This window comes from Coregonus lavaretus, assembly GCF_964263955.1.
Source record: "Coregonus lavaretus genome assembly, chromosome: 14".
Lineage (NCBI taxonomy): Eukaryota > Metazoa > Chordata > Actinopteri > Salmoniformes > Salmonidae > Coregonus > Coregonus lavaretus.
In genome coordinates, this window is record NC_140001.1 from 30,736,640 (window position 1) to 30,759,961 (window position 23,322).

The following is a 23,322-nucleotide window of genomic DNA, read 5'->3' on the forward strand; positions in this document are numbered from 1 at the left end:
GCAGTGTCTGAATCCTGGCTTAGGAAGGCCACCAAAGATTCTGAAATGTCCATTCCCAACTACAACATTTTCCGTCTAGATAGAACTGCCAAAGGGGGCGGAGTTGCAATCTACTGTAGAGATGGCCTGCAGAGCTCTATCATACTATCCAGGTCTGTGCCCAAACAGTTTGAGCTTCTACTTCTAAAAATCCACCTTTCCAGAAATAAGTCTCTCACTGTTGCCACTTGCTACAGACCCCCCTCAGCCCCCAGCTGTACCCTGAACACCATATGTGAATTGATTGCCCCCCATCTATCCTCAGAGTTCGTATTGCTTGGTGACCTAAACTGGGATATGCTTAACACCCCGTCCGTCCTACAATCTAAACTAGATGCCCTCAATCTCACACAAATTATCAAGGAACCTACCAGGAACAACCCAAAATCTGTTAACATGGGCACCCTCAGATATCATCCTGACTAATTTTCCCTCTAAATACACCTCCGCTGTCTTCAACCAGGATCTCAGCGATCACTGCCTCATTGCCTGCGTCAGTAATGGGTCCGCGGTCAAACGACCACCCCTCATCACTGTCAAACGCACCCTAAAACACTTCAGCGAGCAGGCCTTTCTAATTGACCTGGCCCGGGTATCCTGGATGGATATTGACTTCATTCCATCAATAGAGGATGCCTGGTTGTTCTTTAAAAGTGCTTTCCTCTCCATCTAAAATAAGCATGCCCCGTTCAAAAAATTCAGAACTAAGAACAGATATAGCCCCTGGTTCACCCCAGACTTGACTGCCCTTGACCAGCACAAAAACATCCTGTGGCATACTGCATTAGCATCGAACAGCCCCCGCGATATGCAACTTTTCAGGGAAGTCAGGAACCAATATACACAATTAGTTAGGAAAGCAAAGGCTAACTTTTTCAAACAGAAATGTGCATCCTGTAGCAATAACTCCAAAAAGTTTTGGGACACTAAAGTTAATGGAGAATAAGAGCACCTCCTCCCAGCTGCCCAATGCACTGAGGCTAGGAAACACTGTCACTACCGATAAATCTACGATAATAAAACATTTTTAACAAGCATTTTGCTATGGCTGGCCATGCTTTCCACCTGGCTACCCCTACCCCGGCCACCAGCTCTCCACCCTCCGCTGCAACTTGCCCATACCCCCCACCCAAATACAGATAGCTGATGTTCTGAAAGAGCTGCAAGATCTGGACCCCTACAAATCAGCTGGGCTAGACAATCTGGACCCTTTCTTCTAAAATTAGCTGCCGAAATTGTCGCAACCCCTATTACCAGCCTGTTCAACCTCTCTTTTATATCGTCTGAGATCCCCAGAGATTGGAAAGCTGCCGCAGTCATCCCCCTCTTCAAAGAGGGTGACACTCTAGATCCAAACTGTTACAGACCTATATCTATCCTGCCCTGCCTTTTGAAAGTATTTGAAAGCCAAGTTAACAAACAGATCACCGACCATTTCGAATCCCACCGTACCTTCTCCGCTATGCAATCTGGTTTCCGAGCTGGTCATGGGTGTACCTCAGCCACGCTCAAGGTCCTAAACGATATAATAACCGCGATCGATAAAAGACAGTACTGTGCAGCCGTCTTCATTGACCTTGCCAAGGCTTTTGACTCTGTCAATCACAGCATTCTTATTGGCAGACTAAATAGCCTTGGTTTCTCAAATGACTGCCTTGCCTGGTTCACCAACTACTTCTCAGATAGAGTTCAATGTGTCAAATCGGAGGGCCTGTTGTCTGGACCTCTGGCAGTCTCTATGGGTGTGCCACAGGGTTCAATTCTCGGGCCGACTCTATTCTCTGTGTATATCAATAATGTCGCTCTTGCTGCTGGTGACTCTCAGATCCACCTCTACGCAGACAACACCATTTTGTATACATCTGGCCCTTCATTGGACACTGTGTTAACAATCCTCCAAACGAGCTTCAATGCCATACAACTCCTTCCGTGGCCTCCAACTGCTCTTAAACACTAGTAAAACTAAATGCATGCTCTTCAATCGAACGCTGCTTGCACCCGCCTGCCCGACTAGAATCACTACTCTCGGCGGGTCTGACTACAAATACCTAGGCGTCTGGTTAGACCGTAAACTCTCCTTCCAGACTCACATTAAGCATCTCCCATCCAAAGTTAAATCTAGAATCGGCTTCCTATTTCGCAACAAAGCCTCCTTCACTCATGCTGCTAAACATGCCCTCGTAAAACTGACTATCCTACTGATCCTTGACTTCGGCGATGTCATTTACAAAATAGCCTCCAACACTCAACTCAGCAAATTGAATGTAGTCTATCACAGTGCCATCCGTTTTGTCACCAAAGCCCCATATACTACCCACCATTGTGATCTGTACGCTCTCGTTGGCTGGCCATCACTACATATTCGTCGCCAAACCCACTGGCTCCAGGTCATCTATAAATCACTTCTAGGCAAATCCCCGCCTTATCTTAGCTCATTGGTCACCATAGCAACACCCACCCGTAGTATGCGTTCCAGCAGGTATATCTCACTGGTCATCCCCAAAGCCAACACCTCCTTTGGTCGCCATTCCTTCCAGTTCTCTGCTGCAAATGACTGGAACGAACTACACAAATCTCTGAAGCTGGAGACACTTATCTTTAAGCATCAGTTGTCAGAGCAGCTTACCAATCACTGCACCTGTACACAGCCCATCTGTAATTAGCCCACCCAACTACCTCATCCCCATATTGTTATTTACATTGTTATTTATTTTGCTAATTTGCACCCCAGTATCTCTATTTGCACATCATCTTCAGCACATCTATCACTCCAGTGTTAATACTAATTTATAATTGTAATTATTTTGCACTATGGCCTATTTATTGCCTTAACCCCATTACTTACTACATTTGCACACACTGTATATAGATTTTCTATTGTGTTATTGACTATACGTTTTGTTTATTCCATATGTAACTCTGTGTTGTTGTTTTTACCGCAATGCTTTGCTTTATCTTGTAAATGAGAACTTGTTCTCAACTGGCTAACCTGGTTAAATAAAGGTGAAATAAAATAAATAAATAAAAATTGACAAAATAAATTGAAGTACATGAGGATTAAACAGTAATCATGGCTTACGAGAGAGATTTTACCCAGCTCGCTAGAACACAACCCTGAAGAGTAGAACACTTCTAACTTGCATGACTGCAAAATAAGGGTTCTAAAAATAGACAAATACTGAGAATCAGATGACTTCTTATTACTGGAGCATCCTTTGTTCTGTTCAGTGGTTTTCTGCCACTCCATCAGCGGCCCTCTGAGGACACACACTGCACAAGCAGACTTCACCCTGCAGTGGTTATACTAGCAGTCCATAACAGAAGACCCCCCAAAAAACGGGCTCACCTTGGGGATCTTGTTGACCTTCACAGAGGTGGGCGTTGGTGGGGGCGGGGTCTCTGGTCCGGGGGCGATCTCCTCTTCTGGGGCCACGTCTGGGTTTAGTGCAAATATACTCTCCAAGTCAATCTGGACAGAGAGAAGAGTGTGTTACTGTAATTGTAGATAACTCATACAGTCGCTTCTCAACATTTCCAGTAGTCCGTTCTTATTAACCTTCTTGTGTGTGTGTGTGTGTGTGTGTGTGTGTGTGTGTGTGTGTGTGTGTGTGTGTGTGTGATGTGGCAATGAAAGTGTGGACTGTCAATGTATATCTGTTTCCTAATGGTCATTACCACACCTTCTAACAGAGACAATTGTACCTATATGTCACCGGCACCTCTTGCGGAGTTCACCACCAGTTGGTGGCGCCCTTTTTAATGGTCCTTTGAGCCATATTCTTCAAGTCAATATTCAACAGGAGAATTAACACAATATACTTTACACAACATTATACCACAGCATTGTTGAATATTCGTTTCCGATTGGCTGAAAGGGCAATCTAGTGTGCATTATTTCTCTGTAATGCACAGCAATAACTAACAGTTCTATGTTTGAGCTGCTTTTGAAAGCAAAAGTCCAGTTGAAAGCATTACTGGCATTGTTGAATTCGATTTCTCATAATAGTAAGATAGGAGGCCTGATGGTTTGGTTAGCTGAGCTGGCATGTGAAGAATGTGCCTTATATGTTACAGTGTATGGAGGGCAGGGAGGCGCATCTGTGTAGCTCAGAGGAGCAGAGAGCAGTAGGACAAGTAACACATCTGTATTCAACAGAAAAGCTCAGGAAATATGACTGCTGTAAGGCTCTCTGAACTCATGTATATTCAGGGCAGCGAGTGATGTCTGGCGGAACTGTACAACATGCAGGAGGATTGTGTAATCTCAAAAGCTCTAGAATGTCTTCAGATGCAATATTCATAGAGCTCAATGCCTAAGAGCTGAGCGGACGCCAGCTGTGACTCTAGGTCCTAGCTGGGTTCCTTTACCTCTTTCCCTTTGGTGTCTCCATTTTCTATCCACTCCACGGTGACGCTCTCATTATCTTCATTCAACGACGTGACCATGGCTTGGTGTATTCGTCCTGTAACAGAAAGCACGTGTGATTGGTCATTATCTAAGGTCATTTCCATGTAAAATGACCCATGAGCACCAACATGTGCAGTTCATAGGAGCACGTCAAATTGGGTGTCAAATTAAAGGTAAGAGTCTATTTGAGAAATTAAGGCATATATAAATTTTTTAACCATTTGAAATAAACAAAGGCTTTGATTTCTGGTCAAACAGATACCAGGAAAAGTCTTAAAAGGTATTAGAAATACATCAAAACACAATGTTGAAGACCCCTGCCAACTAATATCAACAATCATATTTAGTTTTCTGTAAGTTTAATAAACATTGCCTTATGCCTTGAAATTCCGTTAACAAAAACACACATATCTTTAAGATATTTTCTAATTTCTCTCCCTCATGAGGGAGGAAAATGAAAGTTCACAGAGGTAACAAGTTAACCTATCAATTAGTTAGTGTTTTTACTGATTTTGAAATTCTGTTACCAAATCTGTAATGGAATTTCCCCCTCTTTTTTTTTTACTGACCTCTACTGTGCTCTCCAAACTTGTGAAACATAGATGTCTATGATTGGTTCAGATTTGGTCCGGTCCAACCAAATTTGGTCTTGTTTGGGGGCAGAGCTCATTAAAATTATACCCAGTGTGTAGAATAATACCCAAATATGCAAAGAAGGATATTGCATATTTATTTGTGCACGTATTTAGGATACATCACCATGAAGAGAATGAAATTCATACCCATAATTATGCATTTCTGTTACCGCAATTCCATTACCAGGCTATGGAGTCACCCTTTCCCCGTCCTTCCTCCCAGCTGCTGGTCTAAATACACATTACACAGGCAGCACAAGCTTAGCCTGCTCCATAATTACCAGCAAGCTTACCGCTCCCTCCACCATGTCTTTGTAAGTGCCTAACCCTGGTCCCTGACACACACTACCCACACACTCATACATACTACACTGACACTCCAATACACACCCTACATACGCTGCTGCTACTACTCTGTTTATTATCTATCCTGATTGCCTAGTCACATTTACCCCTACCTACATGTACATATTACCTCGTACCCTGACTCTGTACCGGTACTCCTTGCATATAGCCTCGTTATTTTGATTTAATTGTGTAATTTTTCTTACTTTTTAACTAAGCATTTTGCGATAAAGTCTACACCTGTTGTATTTGGCACATATGACAAATAAAATGTGATATCTGCTCTAGAAAAACATACTTCTGGTCAAGAGGGATTAGGTCCAACTTTACACACACACCAACTGGCGTGTTTCTGTGTGGACCTATGCCCTACTACCTGAAGGAATACAACTTGCTGAAGTGGAAAAGCCTGAATGCCACGGTGTAACAGCGTTACTACTGTCCCTCTCCTCGCCCCTACCTGGGCTTGAACCAGGGACCCTCTGAAACACATGACGTCACCGATTGCAATGCCACTAGCGCGCACCGCTAACTAGCTAGCCCTTTCACACTGGTTACAATGGCATGCTGTCTTGATTTTCTTAGCACCCCTTAGTTAGTTAGTGTCTTGCTTGGACAAGCTGCATAGACTGTGTGTGTGGGATTCTGACAGCTGTGTCTCCAGAGAGCTGTACGGTAGAGCTGGACCAGAGCCAGGTAGCAGGCTGTTAAATCCCATGTTGGATCATCAGGTTGGTTGCTGAGCTACCCTGGCAACAGCAGGCGAGACTGTAGACACCTGACCTCAGACAGACAGCGCTATATTAAGTGCAGGGACACATGAAAGGTGACAGCGCCCAGTGTTCAGGAGGATTAGATGAGGGCACAGACCTTAGGAACAGAAACCACCAACTTGCATGATTGAAGGGAGCAAGGGCAACAGCCAGCAGGCGTATCAAGAGTCTAGTAGTCACTAGTCACAGTAAAACAAGTGCACATTGACCAGACTACTAGTGGATATAGGCTGCCTTGCTGGGAGAACATACCAAAGATTGACAATGAGTTGGCTTGCTATAGGGTCGTTTTTGACCGCACCCCTTCTGATTTTAACGAAACTTTCAATACATATTTGCCCATGGTAGAAGTGGTCAGAAAGGGACTTTTTGGACCTGAATGAGGGTATAAATACTTTCTGAAGGCACTGTATACAATACATCCAGTTCAACATGTTCAGCTGTAAACATGTCAACAGACCGGTGAATGGTACCCTGTCCGTGTGCACTGACTGCAGCGCAGTGCCATACTCTGGCCCTTAGTTCTATTCCAAAGGTCATTAACAGACAACACAGGGCTGCAGGAAGTCAATTGCATCTGCTTGCTTTGTTGCATTGCAACAGTACATTGGCTAAGTTTGCCTTGGGCCTCTACTCTACTTTGGTCATAATGTCAAGACACAGCAGAGCCTCCCAAGGCATGATGATGACCCACAGCACAGAGACAGAACCCCAGATAAACTGCAGAGGACAGTGTCACTTTCAGAAAGAACCTCCGTCACTGACTAGGGGGAACAAATCATAGGGTAACGAATTAGCCTAAATACTGTGGGGTGAAATGTGACAAACAGCCTACACCACGTTTTCCGTGAATGGAGCATCTGGTCCGTTCTATACCACCAGCTCTAAGAACACTCCTGGAACTGACTGGTTGCGTCACACACGATAAGCATGCAGATTAATCAATTAATCTAAGATAACTCAAGAAATCAGTCATTAATTTTGACGTTTCTGCCGGGGAGATCTTAGACGCGCAATTTTACATCTAAGATGTTTGGTGCAGTATTTCTCAGGCGAAAAAATGTGCAAGAAAATGAGTCGTCTCTCATTGAATGACAACCACTTCTCATTGGAATATCCCTCCTGTTGACCAATCACCGACTTAGGCTACCGACTTCGGCTTGCCTCAAGAAAAAATGGTGTGCGCACGAACAGCTCAAAAACCCTTGAGGAAGACCAGAACGATCAAAAACGTCAAAATATGCACAAACTGTTCCGAACTGTTTCGGAAGGAAAGCATGCGGACGACTTAAAGAGTAAAGATGAGACTGACCCACTTTAGTGCTGAAACCTGGCTGAGTGAGTGTGTGTGTTGACACATTTACATTTTAGTCATTTAGCAGATGCTCTTATCCAGAGCGACTTACAGTTAGTGAGTGCATTAATTTTTCATATGGGACACCACCCATATGTTTAAGAGGGGGGGTTACACTGCTTAAGCAGGAGGAACAAAGCCCTGAACAGATCAGTTTCACTCCCATAACAAAGACACCCAGAATCTGTCATCGTGACATCAACGGGGAAGAATTCCACAATCCTTCCTTTACTGACTGAAGTGCTAAGCTTTCCCTTGTTCCAAAATGATGAATCCATCTACTTTGAAAGACACTGAATGGGGAACATTTCATGCAGAAATGGGTACAATACAGTAGATACTCCATGGTGAAGATTAAATATCTCTTAACCCATTGTAAAATGGCAAAAGTCTTTACTGTCCAGGCTGGGCTTAAAGTTCATGCTGGTGTCTGATACAACCTACTCAGTTAAAACACTAGTAGACTAGACCGTAATGTAAATACCTTTTAGGATGGCAAGAAGAGTGAAATTGATAGTCAGCTATCATTATGGAAGGCACGCACTATTTTGTGGTTGAGTATTTTATCCGAGGGTGTTTTCACATACAGTCCTATTTCAAATAACTGATCTCAGTCCTCTTTAAAGTGAACTCTAGAGTAAAGAAAAACAAAATAACTCTCATCTTTGTATTCACACTGCCCTTGCCTTTGAATGAGGACTCAACACTTTTGCCAGTTCACTTCACCTATTTTGTGGTCCGAGTCCTCTTTGCATTCACATTGCTATGTTTAGAAAGGAACCAAGATCTTTTTCCAACATTCACTCAATGCACTCCGGGTTTATACCTACTTACATTTTGGAAACTAATAGATTGCATTTAGTTAAAAGATTAGACATTATAATAATATAATACTAACATGTAAATATGACTGGTAACAGAATAAATAGCAGAAGAATAAGGCAGATTAAATAATACAATTGTACACTCAATGTAGGCTACTGTCCCTTTAAGAGCTAGCATTGATTTTGTGGTTAATGCTATCAGGGATCCTTGGGACATCCCTACCCTAAATCCTAACCCCTACCTTAACCATTTTAAAATGTCAACTTCAAATGGGGTAACGTCAGAGTTGGGATGTCCAAAGGAACCCCGGAGAGCAAGGACCTTGATTTTGCACTCTATGTTATGACTCTCACAAAACATGTTGTCTTTTCACACTATTCAAACTCCACAATCGAATAAACAGCTTATGAAGATCTCTTAGCCTAAAGATCACATCTTGCAAACAAATAATCAGAACATCGTGTCAGTACAAAACTCAACACATATTTTGGAATTTCTGTGCATCCTTGACAATCAGTTCGGGTCTCTTTTGGAGGGGTCCGAGTTCCTTTGGAGTGTTCACACTGCACAAAAAATTAAGCGAACCACACTAAGTTCACAAAAATTGGCTGAAAGGGACCATGTGTGAAAACATACTTAGAGCCCATCAGTGCCTTGCTAATGACAGGCCTAGTGATGGGAGTGAGGAGAGTACTCCTGGCATATTCCAGAGAGCTGCCTACAACAGATGGGGTGGTTGTTAATAGGTTGAATCGGGCCTCCCGAGTGGCGCAGCGGACTAAGGCACTGCATCGCAGTGCTAGAGGCGTCACTACAGACCCGGGTTCAATCCCGGGCTGTATCACAACCGGCCGTGATTGGGAGTCCCATAGGGCGGCGCACAATTGGCCCAGCGTAATCCAGGTTAGGGAAGGGTTTGGCTGGGGGGACTTGACTTGGCTCATCGTGTTCTAGCGACTCCTTGTGGTGGGCCGGGCACCTGCAGGCTGACCTTGGTCGTCAGTTGAACGGTGTTTCCTCCGACACATTGGTGCGGCTGGCTTTCGGGTTAAGCGGGCGGGTGTTAAGAAGCACGGTTAGGCGGGTCATGTTTCGGAGGATCATTGATTCGACCTTCGCCTCCCGAGCCCGTTGGGGAGTTGCAGCAATGAGACAAGACCAACTTAAGAGAAAAGGGGCTAAAAGAAATATGTATGCACACACACATATATACACTACCGGTCAAAGGTTTTAGGACACCTACTCATTCAAGGGTTTTTCTTTAATTTTACTATTTTCTACATTATAGAATAATAGTGAAGACATCAAAACTATAAATTAACACACATTTCTACATCATGTAGAAACCAAAAAAAGTGTTAAACAAACACACAGCAACTGTACAGTCGTGGTCAAAAGTTGAGAATGACTCAAATACTAATTTTCATAAAGTCTGCTGCCTCAGTGTTGATGGCAATTTTCATATACTCCAGAATGTCATGAAGAGTGATCAGATGAATTGCAATTAATTGCAAAGTCCCTCTTTGCCATGAAAATGAACTTAATCCCCAAAAAACATTTCCACTGCATTTCAGCCCTGCCACAAAAGGACCAGCTGCCATCATGTCAGTGATTGTCTCATTAACACAGTTGAGAATGTTGACGAGGACAAGGCTGGAGATCACTCTGTCATGCTGATTGAGTCAGAATAACAGACTGGAAGCTTTAAAAGGAGGGTGGTGTTTGAAATCATTGTTCTTCCTCTGTCAACCATGGTTACCTGCAAGGAAACGCGTGCTGTCATCATTGTTTTGCACAAAAAGGGCTTCACAGGCAAGAATATTGCTGCTAGTAAGATTGCACCTAAAATCAACCATTTATCGGCTCATCAAGAACTTCAAGGAGAGAGGTTCAATTGTTGTGAAGAAGGCATCAGGGCGCCCAAGAAAGTCCAGCATGCGCCAGGACTGTCTCCTAAAGTTGATTCATCTGCGGGATCGGGGCACCACCAGCGCAGAGCTTGCTCAGGAATGGCAGCAGGCAGGTGTGAGTGCATCTGCACGCACAGTGAGGCTAATACTTTTGGAGGATGGCCTGGTGTCAAGAAGGGCAGCAAAGAAGCCACTTCTCTCCAGGAAAAACATCAGGGACAGACTGATATTCTGCAAAAGGTACAGGGATTGAACTGCTAAGAACTGGGGTAGAGTCATTTTCTCGGACGAATCCCCTTTCCGATTGTTTGGGCCATCCGGAAAACACCTTGTCCGGAGAAGACAAGGTGAGCGCTACCATCAGTCCTGTGTCATGCCAACAGTAAAGCATCCTGAGACCATTCATGTGTGGGATTGCTTCTCAGCCAAGGGAGTGGGCTCACTCACAAATTTGCCTAAGAACACAGCCATGAATAAAGAATGGTACCAACACATCCTCCGAGAGCAACTTCTCCCAACCATTCAAGAACAGTTTGGTGACGACCAATGCCTTTTACAGCATGATGGAGCACTTTTCCATAAGGCAAAAGCAATAACTAAGTGGCTCGGGGAACAAAACATCGACATTTTGAGTCCATGGCCAGGAAACTCCCCAGACCTTAATCCCATTGAGAACTTGTGGTCGATCCTCAAGAGGCGGGTGGACAAACAAAAAAACACACATTCTGACAAACTCCAAGTATTGATTATGCAACAATGGGCTGCCATCCGTCAGGATGTGGACCAGAAGTTAATTGACAGCATGCCAGGGCGGATTGCAGAGGTCTTGAAAAAGAAGGGTCAACACTGCAAATATTGACTCTTTGCAAAAACTGAATGTCATTGTCAATGAAAGCCTTTGACACTTATGGAATAATTGTAATTATACTTCAGTGTACCATAGTAACTACTGACATTAAGATCTAAGAACACTTAAGCAGCAAACTTTGTGGAGACCAATACTTGTGTCATTCTCAAAACTTTTGACCACGACTGTAGACGCCGAGAGGCAGCTGCAAAGTTGGGGTGGCTTTATTGAGTAGCTAACATTAGTCAACTTAGCTAGCCTAACGTTAACTAACGTTAGCTCACTAACTAGCTACTAGACAACCTCTTAGGCTAGTTTAATTGATAAGCATACACAAGAGCTGTGTTACGTTATAGTAGCCTAACTTGGTTAACGCTATGTGGTTGCCAGTTAGTTATGTCTGTAAGTTAACGTTACCACATTAGTTAACGTTAGCAGCTTGTTGCTAGCTAACAAAGGCCCTGCCGCGGATGTAACTAAAGGTTACAGTAGCTAGGAATTTTAACGCTAGTCTGGTGATCTTTACTAACTAACGTAGCTAGTTAAATTAACTACATGGCATGTACCTACATGGCTGGCTAGTTATTGTATAATGTAATGTTAACTATCATTGTGTCATAGCTAGCATAACTAGCTAACTAAGTTACATAGAGGTCTATTGGTGGGTATAACTTTAATCAACTGGGGTTATGACTAGTCAGCAGATTCTAACGTGCTAACTTAATTTGATGCTCCACATTTAACTGTTACAGGTTAGGAACTGTTAGCTAGCACAGATAATTTTTGACTAACGTTAACTAAATTCCCGACATTGAAGACAACAAATCTTCTAAAACGTCCAATTCTAGTTGCAGGGGGTACGTTTGAATTTAGAAAATGTTCCATTCCTAAATTAAATCAATTTTTTGCTCCATGAAGTAATCCAACAATGTCTACGTAAGGTTGGTCGAAAATTATCTGTGCTACGCCAAATAGTACTGTTAAGTACTGGGAATCCAAGACGGCGTAGCAGTGCGGTCGTGTTTTTTTCTGTGTCCTTGTGTAAATAGCCAGTTTTTTTGTTTTTTGTCTATTTTGTATATATTTCTCAATTTTACTTTTCATTCTTTAACTAAATATACTTTCCTGCAACCCTCCTCACCCAACGTGGAAAGGATTATATTATTTATTTATAACTTTTATCAAGAACCTTAAGCTGAAACTAGTCTAGCTGCAACCGAATGGCTACTTGCTATTAGCCACCGTTAGCGTCTTCACCATTGTCCGTGGCCTGCACTACCCACCAGCCAGCTCTAGCTCTAGCCTGGACAATTTGTTGGCCAGTCTGCACAGCGTGCTATCGACCCAGAGCATATCGGATTTTCTGCCGGAATCACTGGACCCTAGCGCCGGATCATCGCAACCAGCTAGCTGCAACCAAATGGCTGTTGTCGTTGGCTAATTACCATTGCCCCTTAGCAAGTACCAGTTAGCCTTGAGCTAGCCTCGAGCCAGGCCCATCTCCCGGCTATCTACCTCTCTGTCAACCGGACGGGACCTCCTAGTGTTGACACGGAGCCCCGCCGATCCAACACGACTGGTTTTCCGACAAAATCATCTGCTGTGGTTTCAACAGGCTTCCCGTTACGACGTCGACCACAAAGATCCATCTGCTAGCCCCGGCCCACTAACACACGCAAGCCGGGCCTCTTGCTCGCCAGTGCTGTAGCAGCCCCCGAACTACCTCCGAACTCTCCTATTGCTGTTCACAGGACCTTATGATAACTCAGCTATACAGCTGATGCCTGCTGGATTGTGCTTTTATACGGTACCGCATCCTGTTTATGTTTAGCCTCAGCCCAAACTTTGTCGCCATTACCAGCTGTTGTCTTAGCTCTCCCAAATAACACCTGTGATTGCTTTATGCCTCTCTCCCATTTCAATATGCCTTGCTTATTGCTGTTTCGGTTATTTCTTATTGTACCATTTCACTGTAGAGCCCCCAACCCAGCTCAACTTGCCTTAGACAGCTCCTTTGTCCCACCCCACATACACGCGGAGACCGGCTCAATCGGTGCCTCCAGTGATGCTATCTCTTTCATCGTTACCCAACGCTTAGGTTTACCTCCACTGTACTCATATCCTTCCATATCCTTGTCTGTACATAATGCCCTGAATCTATTCTACAACGGCCGGAAATCTGCCCCTTTTTTTCTCTGTACCCAACGCACTAGAAGACCAGTTCTTAAAGCCTTTAGCCGTATCCTTATTCTACTCCTCCTCTGTTCCTCTGGTGATGTAGAGGTTAACCCAGGCCCTACAGCCCCCAGTATCACTCCTGCTCCCCAGGCGCTATCATTTGTTGACTTCTGTAACCGCAAAAGCCTTGGTTTCTTGCATGTTAACATCAGAAGCCTCCTCCCTAAGTTAGAGTTATTCACTGCGTTAGCACACTCCGCCAACCCTAATGTTCCAGCAGTGTCTGAATCCTGGCTTAGGAAGGCCACCAAAGATTCTGAAATGTCCATTCCCAACTACAACATTTTCCGTCTCGATAGAACTGCCAAAGGGGGTGGGGTTGCAATCTACTGTAGAGAGCTCTATCATCCTATCCAGGTCTGTGCCCAAACAGTTTGAGCTTCTACTTCTAAAAATCCACCTTTCCAGAAATAGGTCTCTCACTGTTGCTGCTTGCTACAGACCCCCCTCAGCCCGAGCTGTGCCCTGGACACCATATGTGAACTGATTGCGCCCCATCTATCCTCAGAGTTCGTACTGCTTGGTGACCTAAACTGGGATATGCATAACACCCCGGCCAACCTACAATCTAAACTAGATGCCCTCAATCTCACACAAATTATCAAGGAACCTACCAGGTACAACCCAAAATCTGTAAACATGGGCACCCTCATCGATATCATCCTGACAAATTTACCCTCTAAATAGACCTCCGCTGTCTTCAACCTGGATATCAGCGATTAATACCTTATTGCCTGCGTCCGTAATGGGTCCGCGGTCAAACGACCACCCCTCATCACTGTCAAACGCTCCCTAAAACACTTTAGCGAGCAGGCCTTTCTAATTGACCTGGCCCGGGTATCCTGGATGGATATTGACCTCATTCCGTCAGTAGAGGATGCCTGGTTGTTCTTTAAAAGTGCTTTCCTCTCAATCTAAAATAAGCATGCCCCATTCAAAAAATGCGGAACTAAGAACCGATATAGCCCCTGGTTCACCCCAGACTTGACTGCCCTTGACCAGCACAAAAACATCCTGTGGCATACTGCATTAGCATCGAACAGCCCCCGCGATATGCAACTTTTCAGGGAAGTCAGGAACCAATATACACAATCAGTTAGGAAAGCAAAGGCTAGTTTTTTCAAACAGAAATGTGCATCCTGTAGCACTAACTCCAAAAAGTTTTGGGACACTAAAGTCCATGGAGAATAAGAGCACCTCCTCCCAACAGCTCACTGCACTGAGGCTAGGAAACACTGGCACTACCGATAAATCTACAATAATCAAGAATTTCAACAAGCATTTTGCTACGGCTGGCCATGCTTTCAACCTGGCTAACACTACCCCGGCCACCAGCTCTGCACCCTCCGCTGCAACTTGCCCATGCCCCCTCCCCCCGCTTCTCCTTTACAAATTCAGACAGCTGATGTTCTGAAAGAGCTGAAATCTGGACCCCTACAAATCAGCTGGGCTAGACAATATGGACCCTTTCTTTCTAAAATTAGACGCCGAAATTGTCGCAACCCCTATCACTAGCCTGTTCAACCTCTCGTAACGTCTGAGATCCCCAGAGATTGGAAAGCTGCCATGGTCATCCCCCTCTTCAAAGGGGGTGACACTCTAGATCCAAACTGTTACAGATCTATATCCATCTTGCCCTGCCTGTCGAAAGTTTTTGAAAGCCAAGTTAACAAACAGATCACGACCATTTCGAATCCCACCGTACCTTCTCCGCTATGCAATCTGGTTTCCGAGCTGGTCATGGGTGCACCTCAGCCACGCTCAAGGTCCTAAACAATATTATAACCGCGATCGATAAAAGACAGTACTGTGCAGCAGTCTTCATCGACCTGGCCAAGGCTTTCGACTCTGTCAACCACCGCATTCTTATTGGCAGACTAAATAGCCTTGGTTTCTCAAATGACTATCTCGCCTGGTTCACCAACTACTTCTCAGATAGAGTTCAATGTGTCAAATCGGAGGGCCTGTTGTCTGGACCTCTGGCAGTCTCTATGGGGGTGCCACAGGGTTCAATTCTCGGGCCGACTCTATTCTCTGTTTATATCAATGATGTTGCTCTTGCTGCTGGTGATGCTCGGATCCACCTCTATGCGGACAACACCATTTTGTATACATCTGGCCCTTCATTGGACACTGTGTTAACAAACATCCAAACGAGCTTCAACGCCATACAACACTCCTTCCGTAGTCTCCAACTGCTCTTAAAAACACTAATAAAACTAAATCCATGCTTTTCAACCGAACGCTGCTTGCACCCGCCCACCCGACTAGAATCACTACTCTCGGCGGGTCTGACCCAGAGTATGTGGACAACTACAAATACCTAGGTGTCTGGTTAGACCATAAACTCTCCTTCCAGACTCACATTAAGCATCTCCAATCAAAAGTTAGATCTAGAATCGGCTTCCTATTTCGCAAAACAAAGCCTCCTTCACTCATGCTGCCAAACATGCCCTCGTAAAACTGACTATCCTACCGATCCTTGACTTCGGCGATGTCATTTACAAAATAGCCTCCAACACTCTACTCAGCAAATTGGATGTAGTCTATCACAGTGCCATCTGTTTTGTCACCAAAGCCCCATATACTACCCACCATTGTGACCTGTACGCTCGTTGGCTGGCCCTCACTACATATTCGTCACCAAACCCACTGGCTCCAGGTCATCTATAAATCACTGCTAGGCAAATCCCTGTCTTATCTTAGCTCACAGGTCACCATAGCAACACCCACCCGTAGTATGCGCTCCAGCAGGTATATCTCACTGGTCATCCCCAAAGCCAACACCTCCTTTGGCCGCCATTCCTTCCAGTTCTCTGCTGCCAATGACTGGAACGAACTGCAAAAATTTCTGAAGCTGGAGACTTATCTCCCTCACTAACTTTAGGCGTCAGTTGTCAGAGCAGCTTACCGATCACTGCACCTGTACACAGCCCATCTGTAATTAGCCCATCCAACTACCTCATCCCCATATTGTTATTTATTTTGCTAATTTGCACCCCAGTATCTCTATTTGCACATCTATCATTCCAGTGTTAATACGAAATTGTAACTATTTTGCACTATGGCCTATTTATTGCCTTACCTCCATTATTTACTACATTCGCACACATTGTATATATATATTTTCGGTTGTATTTTTGACTTTATGTTTTGTTTACCCCTTATGTAACTGTTGTTGTTTTTATCGCACTGCTTTGCTTTATCTTGGCCAGGTCGCATTTGAAAATGAGAACTTGTTCTCAACTGGCTTACCTGGTTAAATAAAGGTTAAATAAAAAAAAGTTACCCATCTAGCTACAGTAATAGAGAATGCCAAGAGTGTGCAACGCTGTCATCAAGGCAAAGGGTGGCTATTTGAAGAATCTCAAATATGAAATATATTTTGATTTGTTTAACACTTTTTTGGTTACTACATGATTCCATATGTGTTATTTCATAGTTGATGTCTTGACTATTATTTTACAATGTAGAAAGTAGTAAAAATAAAGAAAAACCATTGAATGAGAAACCCAGGTTAGTAGGGGGAGGAACGGCTGGGGGATGGAGAGATATTAATGAGTAGGTGTTCTAAAACTTTTGACCGGTAGAGAGTGTGTGTGTGTGTGTATACACACACACATATATAAGCACACACATAACAAAAAAACTACAAAAACAAACAAAAATATATATGAACACCAAAGTAAACCACAACAGTCTAACTCACAAGAAATCGCAACCCTCTTTACCCTGAGTTTGTAGTAATCGGAAGGGATATGGTGGTTACTGCATGTTTTGCTGCTGTGCTACACCTCAGCCCAGGAGGAGCCTCATATGGAGCCTCATGGGTGTTTACTCGGTTTTGGCTGCCTGTAATCACCACAGTACAGTTGACGGTATGGAGATGCTAGAATGAAGCTGGCATTCAGACAGGCAAATCAAATAACAGCCTCTTCCTCTCCCCTCCCCTCCCCATGACATAACATCTCAAGCTCATCTTGGTTTCAATGCAAACCTACTAATGTAGTCCCCTGTAGCTCAGTTGGTAGAGCATGGCGCTTGCAACGCCAGGGTTGTGGGTTCGTTTCCCACGGGGGCCAGTATGAAAAATGTATGCACTCACTAACTGTAAGTCGCTCTGGATAAGAGCGTCTGCTAAATGACTAAAATGTAATGTTACCAGATGAAGTTGGTCTTAATATTTAAAAACAGCAAGTCTCCTAGTCCTCTGGATTTGACAAAAATAATGATTCCACCTGGCTGGTTGTCAAGGTGTTCTTTTTACTGACCATGGCTTGCCTACTAGCTACATCTCTGTAAATGACATGGCTAGACCATCAATAGTACTTGCCCAACAATTCATTGTCAAAACCTAGCTATTAAAATGATCGCCTAGTCAGACCATTACTCTGTTCCAGCTGGCTGAACGGCGTTATTACTGTAGCTAGATAGGTAACTTAACAGTATTGTTTGGCGTAGCACAGATAATTTTCGACCAACATTACGTACACATTGTTGGATTACTTCATGGAGCAAAAAATGTATTTAATTGAACAATGTAAAATGTTCTAAATTCAAACGAACCCCCTGCAACTAGAATTGGACGTTTAGAAGATTTGTTGTCTTCAAAGTCGGGAATTGAGTTAACGTCAGTCGAAAATTATCTGTGTTAGCTAACAGTACCTAACCTGTAACAGCTAAATGTGGAGCATCAAATTAAGTTAGCACGTTAGAATCTGCTGACTAGTCATAACCCCAGTTGATTAAAGTTATACCCACCAATAGACCTCTATGTAACTTAGTTAGCTAATTATGCTAGCTATGACACAATGATAGTTAACATTACAATATACAATAACTAGCCAGCCATGTAGGTACATGCCATGTAGTTAATTTAACTAGTTACGTTAGTTAGTAAAGATCACCAGACTAGCGTTAAAATTCCTAGCTACTGTAACCTTTAGTTACATCCGCGGCAGGGCCTTTGTTAGCTAGCAACAAGCTGCTAACGTTAACTAATGTGGTAACATTAACTTACAGACATAACTAACTAGCAACCACATAGCGTTAACCAAGTTAGGCTGCTATAACGTCAACACAGGCTAGTTTAATTGATAAGCATACATAAGAGCTAAGAGGTTATTAATGTGCATTGGTTGTCTAGTAGCTAGTTAGTGAGCTAACGTTAGTTAACGCTAGGCTAGCTAAATTGACTAAATGTTAGCTACTCAATAAAGCCACCCCAACTTTGTAGCTGCCTCTCGGCGTCTACGGTTGCTGTGTGTTGCTGTGTGTTCACCACAGCAACACAAAGCTTCCCCAACAACTCCCAGCGAGCGAAATCTACCGAGACCTGAGAACTTACCATCGCTTCTCTTTATTTCAACGTACACGCCGACGATGATCTTTCCAAAACTACCCGCCATTCTTCATCAGTGAAGAGAATATTCAGAAAAATTTAGCTAGTCGGTTTGTGTTTGAAATAGCTAAATCTTTGACCGGGAGAGGAGGAAGCAGAGATAGGAAGTGATCAAACTGTGTAACTACGCATGCTCAGAAGTGCCTTGCGTAAGGGGTTGACAGTCATTTGTTTGACGAACTTCAGGTTTTCATCCATTCCAAGTCCAAGTTGGGCCTACTGTACAGGTGAATGCGGCTGGCTTCTCATACGATTAATCACCAACGACTATGGATATACTGACAAGATACATGTCTCTCCGCCATAACAATGGGAGTCGCACACAAAGCGGCAAGGCGGGTTTTCTAGCTCCCGCCTATCTTTTCTTTGGATTGGTGGATTCATCTTAATATTGTTCCATTTTTGAATATTCGATGAGGGTCGTTGACGTCAACCTCTTGTAGTCAATGGAGAGAGATGCTATCCTACTAGCCTCATGTCATTAATATGCATAGCCATCTCCCATATAAAGTGTTTTTTCTCAAATTTGCCGGCTGTCAAGTGTCCTACTTATATCAGTACACTCGTAACCTGGGTTTCCCAAACTCAGTCCTGGGGCCTGTTTAGTGCTAGGGCAAAAAACAAAACGTGCACCCAGGGGGGCCCCAGGATCGAGTTTGGGAAACCCTGATCGTAACAACTTAAGCATTACGAAACTTCTATTCGATCAAATAAACTTCAGGTAGCAAATAAACCATTCATTTTTTTGTTGACCAAATTCTACACTCATTGACCTCCATACAAAAACTCGAAAAAACGCCACCTGCTGGAGGGAGACAGATACTCCGACGAATTTTTTTTTTTTGTCATTTAGCAGACGCTCTTATCCAGTGCGATTTACAGTTAGTGAGTGAATACATTTTTCATACTGGTCCCCAGTGGGAGTTGGGCTTCTTCCTCTTCCTATCTGGAATCACTGAACAACAAATGTTGGCTACAGCTACACTTGACAGCTCTATAGGCATTGAAGGCTCTGTGCATAACTAGCTGGCTGTATTGCTAAAGGTTGTCTGCTTCACTGAGCGACCATTTGCACAACATTTTGTACTAAAGAAATGTAGCAGCACTTACTGTTACCCAAAGCACCCCAAAACTTTTTTTGGAAAGGAAAGCACAGACCATTTTATATTGATTGATTGGTTTTATATACTCAAGACAATCCAAAAGCACATACCTACATAGCAAGAGAGACTGTGTATATTTCTGTGTCATGCCCAATGCCTGAGTTGGTAACCTTATGTGTTACCCTGAATTCATAACCAAGTGAGAAGGTGGTATTTACCACTTACGACTGAGAAAAATTCACTTGAACACCCCTCGAACTGGTAAATAGTTGCTAGTGGGAAACTTGTCTATCATCCCTGAGCTCCGACTTCTCCCACATGCCGACCTCTGACGTCACCTACTAAGGAAATTACCTTTATAACAGCATTCTCGGCAGTTAAATGCAACAAAACATTATTGATAAAAAAAGCAATCTATTATGGTTTTTTTAACACTATAATTTGGTTGCAAGCATGATAGGTATACTTTTAGTTTATGGCTGACGCAGCTTGTTTGTCATTAGCCAATTGGGTTGGCTACAAGTTCAAAGCATGTGAATGTATCCAACTCGGATTTACTACTTCACAACTGGGAATTACCACCTTCCCACTTGGTTATGAAAACAGCATTACACTTAGGCAGCTTGATAGGGAGCTCTTAACAATTTACAATGAATGACAGGGCAAATAACTAGAAGGCAAAATTATATTTTTGTATGAAAAATGTAAAGGAACTTGTTACAGAGATACTAGTCATATTACTAAGGGTAGTGAGAAGCTATGAAAATTCTGATTTAAAAAATGGGAGTGGACAGGGGATAAGTAAGGCCATCGAAAACAGTAGAGCCCAGAGAACTTCAAAAACAAGTATTTAAAAATGAGAATCAATCAAGCCAACAGCATTGGATCACACTGGATCAGTCACAGCTACAGATTGTATGCCAGATAATGTGATATAACCAAATATTTTTGTTGTCCAATACTGTGCATTACAGGAAAGCCCAATACAAACCAACTTCATACATTTTTAAACTAACCTGTTCTTGGCAATACTTTCTTCGTTCTCAATTCGGTGAAAAATTTATCTTAGAAATTTTCGTTTCCAGTTGCAGGTGGTTCTACAAAAACCAGAATGGTATTAAATTCATGTTTTGTACCGTGCAAGGAGGTTCCTCGCCATCTTATATGTCGCACATCTAGCATTTCCCAGCATCTTTGCAGGAACTAGAGGTTTCTATGCAAGGCGGCTGCGGTGACGTTTAGAAGTAGATGACAGCGCGTCACACAGTGAATCCAAAACAAAGATCTACACACATGCAAGAGGCATATCTCACTCAAAACATGGATTTCATATCTTTCTGACTTTTCTATGTTTTTTGTAGAACCACCTGCAACTGGAAACTGACATTTCTAAGATATTTCATTCACAGAATCGAAAACAAAGAAAGTATTGCCACAAACAAGTTAGTTGAAAAATCTATGGCGGTGGTATGTGTGAGGCTTTCCTGTAACACCCAGTAATGGACACGTTGGTTATATATCACATTATCTGGCATACAATATGTAGCTAGATCAGTCATTGATCTGCAATATCTGACAGACTTTGGTAGTGAGCCAGGGTTCACTGTTTGGCCTCGATGCTGACTGTCTTGACGATGTTGGATGGGGATTTTGTTGGGTTGAGGACCTTAGAGCTCACTCCTTATCAATGTTGTCAATTTCCAGCCACACGTCTTCATTCCCATCACTAAAGGAACAACATAAACAGACATAAATTAAAGAGTCAATCAGCGATTTCTACATGAATTTTTTAACTTTTAAATTCTTGATATATAGCCATTGATTCTTGAAGAATATAACTTACAAATGCCTCATGATCTTAGTTCAACTGTCTTACCCCATCAGAACCCAAAATAGAAGCTTGTAAACAAACACTGTATGTCCTCAGAACATGGTTAAAACTATCATTTTGATATCATATGTTCAGTCCTTGCATCCATAGCTCTGTCTATGAATTTGAGTGTTTACATTTCTCCAGCCCCATCCCTCAGCTGTTTACCGAAACAGTGGGGGGGGTGTCTCTTTATTATTGTTTGAACCGCAGTGTCACGCCCTGACCTTGAAAGCCTGTTATTCTTTAGTTAGGTTGGTCAGGGTGTGAATGCTAGAGGTTATCATGTGAATATCTAGGTATCTATGTGTAGATCTAGATTATATATTTCTATGTTGGCCGGGTGTGGTTCCCAATCAGAGGCAGCTGTTGATCGTTGTCTCTGATTGGGGATCATACTTAGGTAGCCATTTTGCCTACCTATGTTGTGGGATCTTGTCTCTTGTTTGGCTTGTTTGTGTGTAGCCATTGTGAGCTTCAGGTTACGTTGCTTTTGTTGTTTTGTCGTGTGTTAACTTAGTTAATAAACATGTATGCATTCCACGCTGCACCTTGGTCCAATCCTGTACTCAACGAGCGTGACAGAAGATCCCACCACCAACGGACCAAGCAGCGTGCCCAGGAGGAGCAAACACCCTGGACACAGCGGGAAGCAACATTGGTAGATGCCCTCCTCGGTTGGGGGAAAATTACAGAGGAGGAATCCGTCCGTTACGGTGAGGTAATGGAGGAGGGCTGGAGTCCGGATCGACGGCGACTCCAAAATGCGAAATGATGAAGGAGACCCGAGAGGCAACCCTCTCTTGGGGGGTCACACGGGGTGGTCGACGAAGCAGCAGGAGGCCGTGAAAGGGCTAACTGTGGAGGAGGAGGCCGCTATTGTAGAGGTCCTCCAAGACCTGCGGATTAGCAGTATGAGAGAGGAGGCCACCACATTACGGGGGTTGTTAGAGAAGAGGGAGCAGGAGCTCTCACTTCAGAAGGAGGCGCTGCAGGAGGCCCAAAGGGAGAAGGAATTAGTGGATGAACGGAGAGAGGAGCCAGCCAGGCAACAGGAGGAGCTGAGAGAGGAGTTAACCCTCCAGCAGCAGAGAGCTCGGGCCTTAGAGCAGAGGCTGGCGGAGCCAGGTTTAGCAGAGCCAACTCCCCGCACTCGCTTTGAGGAGAGTGTGTCCATGCAGGCACCAGGCTATGCGCCGGCTTTACGCACTGTGCCGCCAGTGCGCCTTCACAGACCGGTATGCCCCGTGCCTGCTTCTCGCACCAAACCAGTGGTGCGTGTCTCCAGTCCGGCACGGCCCGTACCTGCTCCCCGCACCAAACCAGTGGTGCATGTCACCAGCCCGGTACGCCCCGTACCTGCTCCCCGCACCAAACCAGTGGTGCTTGTATCCTGTCCAGTACGGCCCGTACCTGCTCCTCGCACCAGACCAGTGGTGCGTGTTCCCAGTCCAGCACAGCCCGTGCCTGCTCCTCGCACCAAACCAGTGGTGCGTGTTCCCAGTCCGGCACAGCCCTTGCCTGCTCCTCGCACCAAACCAGTGGTGCGTGTCGCCAGCCCGGTATGCCCCGTG

The 23,322-nt window shown here is 44.0% G+C and overlaps 1 protein-coding gene across 2 annotated transcripts in view; it reads right to left on the reverse strand.

The window, feature by feature from the left end:
- Positions 1 to 18,897, reverse strand: part of LOC311141410 (kinesin-like protein KIF2A) — a 36,221-nt gene extending 17,324 nt beyond the window's left edge. The window contains exons 1-3 of one of the 2 annotated variants that reach the window (XM_084176727.1): positions 18,722 to 18,864; positions 4,408 to 4,502; positions 3,386 to 3,508 (exon numbers count right to left, since the gene is read on the reverse strand). In XM_084176727.1, coding sequence (XP_084032853.1) covers positions 3,386 to 3,508; positions 4,408 to 4,502; positions 18,722 to 18,782 — 279 coding nt within the window. In that variant the 5' untranslated portion in view covers positions 18,783 to 18,864. Of the gene's footprint in view, positions 1 to 3,385; positions 3,509 to 4,407; positions 4,503 to 18,721 lie in introns of both variants that reach the window. The other variant, XM_084176726.1, reaches the window with a different exon arrangement.
- Positions 18,898 to 23,322: the final 4,425 nt, after the last annotated feature.